The sequence below is a fragment of the Balaenoptera ricei genome, chromosome 21, assembly GCF_028023285.1.
Source record: "Balaenoptera ricei isolate mBalRic1 chromosome 21, mBalRic1.hap2, whole genome shotgun sequence".
In the NCBI taxonomy this organism is placed as follows: Eukaryota; Metazoa; Chordata; class Mammalia; order Artiodactyla; family Balaenopteridae; genus Balaenoptera; species Balaenoptera ricei.
In genome coordinates this window covers 33,921,731-33,934,082 of record NC_082659.1, presented here as the reverse complement: position 1 = coordinate 33,934,082, position 12,352 = coordinate 33,921,731, and the positions used below count along the sequence as shown (strand labels likewise).

The 12,352-nt window shown below is 47.7% G+C and overlaps 1 protein-coding gene across 14 annotated transcripts in view; it reads left to right on the top strand.

The window, feature by feature from the left end:
* The window catches only part of SLC20A2 (solute carrier family 20 member 2), a 106,681-nt gene that overhangs the window by 56,365 nt on the left and 37,964 nt on the right, over positions 1 to 12,352 (top strand). For all 14 annotated transcript variants that reach the window (XM_059909592.1, XM_059909597.1, XM_059909591.1 and 11 more), the window contains 4 exons: positions 1,000 to 1,550; positions 7,128 to 7,268; positions 8,524 to 8,609; positions 11,293 to 11,389. In XM_059909592.1, coding sequence (XP_059765575.1) covers positions 1,262 to 1,550; positions 7,128 to 7,268; positions 8,524 to 8,609; positions 11,293 to 11,389 — 613 coding nt within the window. In that variant the 5' untranslated portion in view covers positions 1,000 to 1,261. The remainder of the gene's footprint in view (positions 1 to 999; positions 1,551 to 7,127; positions 7,269 to 8,523; positions 8,610 to 11,292; positions 11,390 to 12,352) is intronic.

The following is a 12,352-nucleotide window of genomic DNA, read 5'->3' as shown; positions in this document are numbered from 1 at the left end:
CAGTGAGGGGAGGGGGTGGGCAGGAGCTGAGGTCAGTGAGCCTGGGCGGGGTGGGCGGGGAGGCCTGAGGAGATCTGGTGGGGAGCCCCGAGGAGACCTGGGAGGGGGAGCCCCGAGGAGACCTGGTGGGGAGCCCCGCGGAGATCTGGGAGGAGCCCTGAGGAGATCTGGGAGGAGCCCCGAGGAGACCTGGGGGGGGAGCCCCAAGGAGATCTGGTGGGGAGCCCCGAGGAGACCTGGGGGGGGGAGCCCCGAGGAGACCTGGTGAGGAGCCCCGAGGAGATCGGGGGGAGCCCGAAGTACATCTGCTGGGGGAGCCCCACGGAGATCTGGGAGGGCCTCGCAGGCCGTGGTCAGGCCTCTGGCTGTTCCCCGAGCGAGGTGGGAAGCAGGGCGTAGTGACCTGATCTGCCTCTTGCTCTGACAGGGTGGCTTCGCTCCAGCTTCCCTGTCCCCCGGGAGCCCCTTCAGTTCCCACCCTGTCACCTTTTGAAAGAGTCACTTCGTGTCTGACCCGGGCCTGCTGAGCTCAGGGTGTGCAAATGGTCAGGCAGACAGTCGCCACACCTCATAGTGTCACAGAGCCACATCGGGTCATCCTGCTCCGAGAAATTAGGCAAGGTCCACGTATTTGAAAAGCTCTGTAACTCTGAATTTCTCGTTTCCTTATCTTTTGCTCATCCAAGGCAATTTTTTCTTTCTAAAATAAAGACCACATATATTTTTCAAACTGCATAAAAATGTATCGTATTAAGACTTCCTATCAGTCTGTGATCATAAAGCAGCTTCACGCTGTGACGTTCTAGAATCAGCTTTTCTGGGGGTGGGGTGGGCAGTTAGCCTGATTATAATCTTTCTTGGCGTTGCTTTATGGTCAGATCTGCCACATGCCAGCGTGAGATCCCATCAGCAGTTTCCAAACATTTCTTTCTGAAAGAACAAACTGTTGTCACTGGTTCCTCAGGGTAATTGATCTCTTTTGTCTTCTTCCTGTTGCAGGGGGAGACCTCACAGCTTCCCCAGATTGGGAAGGAAAATATGGAATGTGTTTTACCGCTGACTGAACACAACCCAATGAACTGTCCTGACAGTAGTTTGAAAACCAGCAGCTAGCAGTTTGTGCAGCTCCAGCATCATCCGGCACTTTCCAGAGCAGACTCATTGTTTACGAGAACTCTCGGCCTGACGACGTTTGAACCTCAAGCTCGGTGGCTTTCAAATACTTCTGCAAAAGAAAAGTACCCGGAGCTCCCTTTCCAAAATGGCCACAGATGAGTATCTGTGGATGGTCATCTTGGGTTTTTTCATAGCTTTTATCTTGGCGTTTTCCGTGGGTGCCAACGATGTTGCCAATTCGTTCGGTACCGCCGTGGGCTCGGGCGTGGTGACCTTGAGGCAGGCCTGCATCCTGGCTTCAATCTTTGAAACCACCGGCTCGGTGTTACTGGGGGCCAAAGTTGGAGAGACCATCCGGAAAGGCATCATTGATGTGAACCTGTACAACCACACCGTGCAGACGCTCATGGCCGGGGAGGTCAGTGCCATGGTCGGTAAGTAGCCTCGTCTTTTCGCCCGCGGGAATGTGTCCACTGACCCACTTCTCATTTGGCATATCCATAAATGAGATTTTTGTTTTAACTTTTCAAAAACTGGTTTGATGGTTCTTTTTTTTTTTTTTAATTGAAGTCCAGTTGATTTACAATGTTGCGTTAGTTTCAGGTGTAGAGCAAAGTGATTCAGCCATATATATATGTATGTATACTTTTTCAGATTTCTCATTTACTATATCTTATTTGTGCTCTCTGTGTTTTAATTCAGTTATGATTTTAGTCAGTGTTCAAATATCAAGCAACCATTTCTTTCCTTGAATGTATGGCAGACTTGCTTATTCAAATAGATTTTGGCGAAGTCAGTGCTTTTCATAAAGTCCAGAAAAAGATATTTGTAGCATAACTCTTTGTCATTTTAAAGCTGTTTGAAAGTTATTAAAGAAAGAACACGTCTAAGTGAATGTGTTTGAGAGGTTTACTTAGGTTTATTTATAAACCTTGAAGGTTCATTTCTATTTTTTCAGAGATTTTTCATCAGTCAGGAAGTAATGTTTTGAAAACTTGGTTGCCCAAAAACAGTATTCATTACCTTAACTTTTGTATTCTCCGTTGAAGTTTTAGAGCAGTTGCCAATTGAATCTTAAGTGACTGTGTTTTCAAGAAATTCTGGTCTTCTCTGTCATTTGTCTTCCTTTTGTTAGTGTTTGTTTGGATTTTCTGATTCCACCCCTGGGAGCTCCATCTAGTACGCTTGTTTTGTTTTCCACTGGAAGATCACTTGTATGTCACCTGTTTGCAGTAGGACCTTTTATTGGTGGTGTCGGGCGTGTGGTTCCTCCCCTGCCCGAGGCGACTCCACACTGGCGGCACCGTGGGCGCTGCCCTCGCTGAGCTGGAAGATTCGGGCAGCAGGGCCTTAGGTGCAGCCGACAGGCTAGCTCCTCTGCTTGCCTCTAGGTCGAGGTGACGCACAGCAGACGGCGTGTCTACACGGGTAGTGGGGGAGAGGGGGGAGAAGGGAGTCCTGCCACCTTCTGCTTTCAACAGGGCACGTGCTTTTGTGGGGAGAGCCCTGCACCGGGAGGCCGGATGCTGGTGGACCAAGAACACGGCTACATCCCACGGATCCCCAGGGGTTTACCACCACCAGCACTTCTTAAGTCCCAGAATGTGCAGGTCATTTGCCAGGTTTAAGATGGCCCATCGTCTTTTCGTTACAGCAGGTTAGTTTGAGAAGTAGAGTAGTTGAGGCCTTTGATTGGAAGATGGATGTCCTCGGTAAAGAATGAAATACTACTAAAGCGCAGTAAGCTGGTCATATGTGCTGAGGAGTTCCTTTTTGTCAGCTGCACATGTTGTTTGAAAGATGTAAGGCTCATGATTACTTTAATTCATCATTATTTTTAAGAATTAAAAATCATTTACTACAACAGCTACTGTAATGATTGAATTTTCACCTTCACTGGACATGTACTTCTCAGCACAGTCCGGTATAATTGACGTTTCCCTGACAGTTTGACAGTTGTTTGTCAAATTCACCCTCAATGGTCATGATCAATATCTAAGACGTAATCATATCAAGCGGAAGTTAAGATTTTGCCAGTCAGTATGATGCGGACAAGATATATTGAAAGTAGAGGAGAAATCAAGAAAAACACTGATGAAGTTCAATCTTTTTTTTTTTTAAATTTTATAATTGGAGTGTAGTTGATTTACAATGTTGTGTTAGCTTCAGGTGTACAGTAAAGTGAGTCAGTTATACATATACATATATCCGCTCTTTTTATAGATTCTTTTCCCATATAGGTCATTACAGAGTATTGAGTAGAGTTCCCTGTGCTATACAGTGATGAAGTTCAATCTTAACAGAGGTTTCTCCTTGCGTTGGATGAGCCCTTTGGGGAGTGGTGGTGCTTATTGAGGAGATTTGTTTGTGAGGCTGCCCCAGGGCCCTGGGTGGACGGAAGGCCTGCGGGCTGAGCTCCACGTCACCACTAACTTGCCATGTAGACAGCATAACTTGTCCAGTTTTTGGGTTTTCCCACCCCTGGCCTTGGCCTCTACACTCAACGAATGAAGGATACTTAGCTCCACTAAAATTTAGGTCAACCAAAGCATTTGGGGGGTTTGCTTGAGTAACTTGATTTTGTTTGCTTTGGTGTCTTTTTTTTTTTTTTTTTTTGGTGTGTGGTTAGAAGGATCTCAAAGCCTATTTTGCTGGGAATTGGTGAGAGTTACCTAGACTTTTAAAATTGGGTTCCTTGCACATGGGAACTGGGGAATTTTAAGATGGTGGTATAATCATGATTGGTCCAAACCAAGATGATTCTGTTCAGATGTCTGAGTTCTCCCAATCTTCCTCTTTTAAAGTCAACATCCCTTTCTTTGTCCCTTTTCTCCCCCTGTCTCTTTATTTTTTTTCTCTTTTTTCTTTATAATCTTCACCCCAAGCCCATGGGTCTCTGTGCTTGCTGGTAAAGTTGTGGTAGTGTTAAGTTGATTGGGTAGAAGAAATTGTTCATGCCAGCCACACTTCCTGAACAAGGCATCTCCGGGGCCTCTAGCTCAGCCCTAAAGCAACAGTCGATCCACTTAGTATGAAACCGCCAGTGGTTCCCAGAATCCACTGAGAATTCAGAACGCGCCATCTTTTCGTGGAAATACCCACGACAGCACGACCGAGCCGTCTCCTGGAACCACCCTAGGAAGTGCTGAGTCTTCTCTGCCGTTCTTTCATCCTCCAGGAGCCTGTGGCCTCAGACACCCATCTTAACCTCCACTTCCCCCAGGTTTTGTCTGGCAGCCTCATCCTGTGCTTAATCCCCTCCTTCATGGCAGGACATCATTATCTTAGGTTAATCTCTCTCTTTCTCCCACTGTTTTTCTTAACGTTAATGTAATCCCATTCACCTCCAGGAATTCCCAAGGTCAAGGAGGGCCTCTGGCCCACTCTCGCCTTGCAAGGCCCCGTCCTCCCCTCTGTCCCCTGCTCCCCAGTGCCCACCCCTACCTTCCTCCCTCTCTCAGGCAGCCCTGTCCCCCTACCTTTCCTTACAAACCCTCCTGTTATAAAGTCAGCCAGAGAGAGGAGAGTGGCTTTCAGGATTGAAAACCTCATGGTCTGAATTCACGTGGGTGAGTTTATCCCATTCTCTTAACATCACTAGGGTATTTTACTTTTTGTAAGAATATTTGCTTTTTCAGTTCTGGTTCTGTGGTGTGAAACACGCTCCAAACTCTGGCTTTATTTTTAAAACAACAAGTCCCGGAGGAGCCCAGGGCTTAGCTGTCCGGGCTTGCAGAACTGCCCCCGGGGAGCTTAGCTGCTGCCATCAAGCCCGTCACTGGTCTGGCAGCCCAAGGCTGGCCCTCCTCCTCCCAGCACACGTTTCAGGGGCAGATCCGGGGTCACGGCCCGCTGTGGCGCCAAGGTCAGCCTGCCTGGCGCTCCCGGAGCAGCTGTCAGCCTCGCTCTGCAAATGGGGACCTGCACGACCTCTCACGAGCCTCCGGAACGCAGATGATTTTGGAGAAAATGCCAGGGGTCTGTTTAAAAATGCTGCTAACAAGCAGCCAGATTTCCAGAGTTAGCACTTGGGATTAATGCCGTGCCCTGCTTATCGGCCAGGCCCTTTGTCCCCTGCAGCCCTGTGTGAGCTTTTCAACAGCTGTTTCCGAAAGTGACCTCTCCCCAGCCCATGCTTTTAATACTCCCTGCAAAACTTGATCTGCTTATGAAAATATCCGAAGTGAACTGTAGCCTGGAAGAACACGAAGCCTAGAAAAGGGTGGCGAAATTGAGGTAAAAGGACACAAAGCCCAAACCCAGGGATCCTCTTAACTCCTGAGAATTAGAAGGCCTGGAGGGAGCAGGCCAAAAAAGGCCCAGCCGCCCGGGCAGGGGCTGAGGGTAGATGCCCAGCGTGGGGTTAAATATCACAGTTACTTCTCACAGGAGACGCAAAACTACGAAAAGTAATGTGGGATTACACACACTCTCTGTGTTTTTATTGAGGTATATTCGACGTGACATTATATTGGCTTCAGGTGTACAGCATCGTGATTTGATGTTTGTATTTTATACTCTCTCTTGTACCGACTAATATACATAGGCAGTATCTAGCCTCCTCATGATGTGACCGAACGGCGTAACTGCAGCAGAATCTTTGCCAATACGCAGCCTTTCCTGTTTCTCCGTGTTCATTAGTCCCCAGTCTCCTGCTTGGTCCTGGCCACACTTCACATCAGAACCCACCTCATCACCAGCAGCCTCGCTTAACCATGACAAAGGCAACTAGGAACTGACGTCACGAGGCTTTTCTTTAAATACTTTCCTTTGAATAAGTCAGCATTATCCCTTCAGTGTTGAAGAATGTTCCTTTGGCTAAAGTTATTTGAGTGGCTTCTCTCGGGGCTTTGTAAAGAAACCATCTAGGTCCATCCACCTCACTACAAATAACTCAATTTCGTTTCTTTTTATGGCTGAGTAATATTCCGTTGTATATATGTGCCACATCTTCTTTATCCATTCATCCGATGATGGACACTTAGGTTGCTTCCATGTCCTGGCTATTGTAAATAGAGCTGCAGTGAACATTGTGGTACATGACTCTTTTTGAATTATGGTTTTCTCAGGGTATATGCCCAGTAGTGGGATTGCTGGATCATATGGTAACTCTATTTTTAGTTTTTCAAGGAACCTCCATACTGTTCTCCATAGTGGCTGTATCAATTTACATTCCCACCAACAGTGCAAGAGGGTTCCCTTTTCTCCACACCCTCTCCAGCGTTTATTGTTTGTAGATTTTTTGATGATGGCCATTCTGACTGGTGTGAGATGATATCTCATTGTAGTTTTGATTTGCATTTCTCTAATGATTAATGATGTTGAGCATTCTTTCATGTGTTTGTTGGCAATCTGTATATCTTCTTTGGAGAAATGTCTGTTTAGGTCTTCTGCCCATTTTTGTAGTGAGGTGGATGGACCTAGAGTCTGTCATACAGAGTGAAGTAAGTCAGAAAGAGAAAAACAAATACCGTAGGCTAACACATATATATGGAATCTAAGAAAAAAAAAAAAAAGGTCATGAAGAACCTAGGGGTAAGACGGGAATAAAGACACAGACCTACTAGAGAATGGACTTGAGGATATGGGGAGCGGGAAGGGTAAGCTGTGACAAAGTGAGAGAGTGGCATGGACATATATACACTACCAAAGGTAAAATAGATAGCTAGTGGGAAGCAGCCGCATAGCACAGGGAGATCAGCTCGGTGGTTTGTGACCACCTAGAGGGGTGGGATAGGGAGGGTGGGAGATGCAAGAGGGAAGAGATATGGGGACATATGTATATGTATAGCTGATTCACTTTGTTATGAAGCAGAAACTAACACACCATTGTAAAGCAATTATACTCCAATAAAGATGTTAAAAGAAAGAAACAATCCAGAGACAATTAACCCCAGGGAGGCATTGGGAAGGAGAGCGGGAATTTGGGTTTCTTCCTTCTGTGGCTGTTTGAGACACCCCGCTGTATATCTGACTTTTTTCTGTCTTTGTTTTTCATCTTCAACCTGCAGGCTCGGCCGTCTGGCAGCTCATTGCATCCTTCCTGAGGCTCCCGATCTCGGGGACTCACTGCATTGTTGGGGCCACCATTGGATTCTCCCTCGTCGCAATTGGTACAAAAGGTGTGCAGTGGATGGAGCTGGTCAAGATTGGTAATTGCCATTTTCTTTTACCTATAAGAAGGAAAGTTTACATTTTCTAGAGTAAATGTTATTAAAAGCCACCGTTACACTTTTTCCTTTAAATGTTAACGTTTAGAAGACCTATATGGATAGGTCTATGAACGTTTTCCCTTAAAATTTCTGTTAGCAGAGATTGTGAACTGTTATGCAGTCTTTTAACTCCAGATGCTCTTTTCAAATGCTACATTGTCATCCAGCTTTGAAAATCAGTATCTGTTGTTCACAGGGCGTTAAGAACTTTATCTGGTTGAAATCAGTGTGTAGGCAGAGAAAAACTGGACCCTTGTCCAGGAGTCAGAGCTCCTGGTGCTGGGGAGGCGTGGAAGCGAGCCTAGTGACACTTACCCCGCTGCATCCAGGAGACCCCCAGTCTGCCTGGTGCTCCTTCTGGGTCGTGGGCTGCCCCGTGGGGACTGTTAGGAGAGGTTTGACAACCTGCTTCCTGGGTCTGACTTTTTCAGTAAGAGGAAAGTCCTTTCAGCCCCATAAATACCAACACGCCCACTGTGAAAAACACTCTCTCTCACCCATCTCCATCCTTTTACGAATCATAGTGGCCTCAGGATCCCTGACCTGCAAGCAGGACACAGATCGCGAGGGAACGCTGCTGACCCCAGGAAACTCACCTGAGCTCCCGGGAAACTCACCTGACTTCCCAGGAAACTCACCCGAGGTCCCAGGCTTCTAGAACAGTGGTGCTTGATTCTGGCTGCACTTTCGAATTACCTGGGAGAGCAATTTAAAGATATCAGTGCCCAGACCCCATTCCAAACCTTTTAAAGCAGAATTCTGTGGGTGGACCCAGAACGTAACTAGTTTTTGAAAACTCTGCAGATGTTTCCAGTGTGCAGCCAGAGGCTACGGGGTGACAGTACCAGGCTGGCCTTGGAAATTGAAAGGGAAGGTGGTCCCCTTTTCAGTGGCCCTTACAGCTGGCACAGGGACGGGGCTGCATGAAGGGCAGGCAGAATGGGCTCAGTGGGAATCAGAGGAACCGTCGTCGGAGGCCGGAGCTGGGAGGTGGTGTGTGTGCCGTGGCCTGGGGTCTGTGTGTGAGGACGGTGACCCCTGTGTGGAGGTCAGCCTGCCAAGGCAGTGGGTTTGTTGGGCTCTGAGTCAAGGTGAACAATTCCAGGAATGTTTACTAATGTATGTGCTATTATATAAATAGGACCTGAATTATGTAGAATTGTAACGTTCATTAGATTTTCTTTTAATTATTCAGTTGCTTCTTGGTTTATATCTCCGCTGTTGTCTGGTTTCATGTCTGGCGTGCTGTTTGTACTGATCAGGATGTTCATCTTAAGAAAGGTAAGAGAGGCTATTATTTTTTAAATTACGTTTTAGACCTAATTTTGGTTCTACTCAATAGAAATTAATAGTGAGAGGGGTCAGAGGAATAACTGTTAAGGCACAGCCCCCTGAAGTTGGAATTAGACATTATTCTAAAGTAGGCGGGAAGAGGTGGGTAGAGTACCCAGGGGCTCCCCCAGAACCAGCACTGGACATGAGGTGTCTTGCCATATGACTTAGTTCATTGGTCAGCATTCTTGGGCACTGTGCTCACACCTCAAAAAAGGAAAGATAATTATTTTGTGAACAGTAAACAGAATAGAGAAAGATAGTGTTAGGATTTTGAAATTAACTAGCACTAAAAACAGCTGGAGAATTTCTTTACCCAAATATAAGGTGTTTTCTGTTTTTTAATGGAGAAAGGAAGCTTCAGACACTGGTTTTCTTCCTATCCTTGAGGATAGGCTAAAAAGAAGGAAATAACACCTACGGGGGCGGGGTGTGTGTGTGTACATTTTTATCAAAAACAAACTGAGATGAAAACGGAAGCTTACTGAGATCAGTATTCTCGGCAAGAAACAAAAAAAACCTTGGTTACATTTTGATTTGCCTGTCAAGGGGTTGTTGCAGCGTTTCATAAGCCCTGCTGCTTGCCCTTAGCCGCTCAGCACACACCGAGCACATTGGGACACGCCTACCTTCAGCCGTCTCCTTGCTTGAAGACGTAGCTCTTCTTCTAGGCGGGCTCAGTCTCTTGGATGATCACAAAGTTACCAGCCCTTCTCCGGGGCTCCAGCTGTCCTAGGACCCAGTAACATCTTGGAAGGTGCCACCCTCTCTTGCCCCCCCTGCACCCCCGTCATCTGCCCCCCGCCAGGAGTCACTTCCCAGGTGCTCCTGCCCCAGCCTCCGCTTGGGTACCTCTCTGTGTATCCCCACACGCTCACTGCCTTCTTATCATTGCACTCGCGTCGTTGTGCAGCGATTTATCTCCTGCTTGGCCCCCTGTTTGCTATTTGACCGGAAGATCTGTGAGAGTAGAAACCGTGACTGTCTCTTCGCATGCGTAGACGGCACCCAGCGCTGCGTAGCCCTTCAGAGACGCCGGTTGAATATCTGTTAAGAGGGAGGGATGGCTGCTTGGATGGGGGGCAGGTGATGGGTGCAGGGAAGGAAGGAAAGGAAGGAGGGAGGGAGGGAGAGAGACAGGAGGAGGAACAGAGACGGGTCTCAATGAGACAGCTGCCATTTGCGTTTTAAGAGTAGGTTATTTGAGAAAACATAAGGTGATTCAGTTACAACCTGCAAACTGAAGACTTTACGCCTTCAGAAGTTACTGGTTGGGAGTCTTTCTGTAGCAGCCGTCGTCCCCCAGGAAACAGCATTTTGGAAGCGGAGGCAGTAGGCATGTGAGCGTCTCAGCGTTTCGCTTTCAGTTCAGCCTGGGTTCCTGTCACAGGTCCACGGCAGATCAGGAGGTGATGTGCCTCATCCCAGGCTCCTGCCCATCCCTTTGTACCTGCCCTGCCTGTGACTGTGGCCGGGACTCCCGTGCGGCTGAATCGCCTTCCACCCCAGCTCTTCCTTTCCTGACATCTCACTTCCATTCACCTCAGGCCTCCTGACGAGTGCTGGTGGCCGCTTGAGACATTCCAGGCGGGTTCTTGATGAGTTTACGTTCTGCAAACATACTTGATTTGCACACGTTTGCATTTGACATTAGGAACCTGTGAGATAGTCTGGACTTATCCTGACTTCTGTAGCTCACATCAAGGCTTAGACCTAATTTTCCTTTTATCATGGGTGGGTCATAGACTCATACCAATGTACAAGAGTGTCTTACATGGTCATCAGAAATTAGCCCGTGTTTGAATTATTTAAGCAACACCTACATGCCAGTTCTGCATCGAGGAGTTCTCGGTTCATATTTTTGCTTCAAAATCCTCTGTCGATCTAAACCCTCAAACTCTATATTTTTCCTCTGTAAACTCTAAATTTCAAATATTCTCCCAGGTGTGACTTTGCCTAAAACACGTGCAGTACTGTTCTCGCTGAAATATTAGATTTCGGAAGTGTTGTACCAGAAGCCTAAGGTTGTAAAAAGCTGTTTTCTTATACAAAGAACCCACAGTTCTTTTCACCTTTTAATAGTTGAAGGTGAAATGCTCCACCTCGTGAAAGGATTCTGAAAGTCACAGCACGTGGTCCTGTATTTCCTTGCTTTATATATTTCAACACAGCAAACCCGGATCATGTCACAGAGTACCATAAAATCTAGTAGTAACACCGTGGTGTTGAAGTCATTTGACTTTCTCAGGGCATCCTCGGAGGGTCAGGCCTCAAAATATTTGTTGAAAGTGGATTTTTGGGCCAACGTGAATGTAGCTAGAACAGTGAGCGCTCTGGGTCAGGGCTTTAGTCCCAGGAGCTGGCCTCACCAACAGCCCTTCTCTGTCCCCACATCTGCCGCCACCTCATGTGATCCCAGCACGTTAACGCGTCTGCTGGTCACCTCGTGGGCCCTTTGCCACAGCACTTGTGTAGGAGGAGGGTCAACCCAGGCCAGCTCCGGGTCTGGAGGTGCACACAGCCCACGGCAGGGCCAGGGCTTTCCCGGAACGATGACTTGTGTCATTTTGCCTGTGCTGCCTGCAGATGCCCCTGGAATCCTGACCTGCCCCCTTATCTCCTTACCCCGCAGGAGGACCCTGTTCCCAACGGCCTCCGGGCGCTTCCCGTGTTCTATGCCGCTACCATCGCGATCAATGTGTTTTCCATCATGTACACAGGAGCCCCAGGTAAGAGCCCTTGGAAGGTCACGGCCAGCAGGTGGTGTCAGAGTCCAGCGGCGGTGGTGGATTTGTTGGCCAACGGTCAGAAGCACTACTCACGATCATTACGGAGCAGTGAAAAGAGTAGGAGATGCCTTTACTTGTTTTAAATACTCAAGAGAGATGTGAAGTACGCAGGGAACAGACTTCAGGTTAAAAAAAGAAAATTGAAATCCCCCTTCTGCCTCAGATTCCTGGTGCTGAGTCGCAGAACGTGATGGGACAGCCTGAGCCTCCCTGAGCTGGGGGGCCCCCGGAGGCAGGGGGGAGCTCGCGTAAGCAGTAGGTCACCACCTCGGGACAGTCCGGGGCGGGGCTGTCACGTGGTCTACAGCACAAACATCTAACCCCCCCGGAACTCGTCAGCCCAGTGAGTCCAGGAACTAGCGCCCTGCCGTTCCACGTTTCAGATACCGGAACCAGTGATGATTTTCTTTTCAGAATTGCTCCTTTTCTTCCCATTCCGATGTCTTTTGTTCTTTCTTTTCAAGGGTTTGGGGTTTGGGGTAGAGCAGGGTTAAAAGTTCCTTTCTTTTACGTTTTCAGTGGGTAAAGAAGAACATACGTACAGTACTGTCATTTGCATAACATTCCCGTGTTGAGGAGGTGGTTAGCGTTCTCACTCACCATTTCCATCCATATCTTGGTAGAGAGGGTCCCCCATTCCCCTCTGTGAGATGTGCCTCTTACAGCCGGATCCTGAACAGGTCCATTGCTGTGGGATGTCCGGAGTCAGCAGAGATGTTTGTGTGTGTCGCTTTCCTTCTTGTTAACGTCCTTTAAGGATTAAGATTCAGTTATGGGCCATATCTGATAAAAACCTCCCTCTCTCTGTTCAAAAGATAAAGCTTCTGCTAAATGGTGTGTCGTATTACAGTTGGAAGCGCCCTCTTCCGAAACGGGGGAAATCCTTATTCATTTCTCCAACCG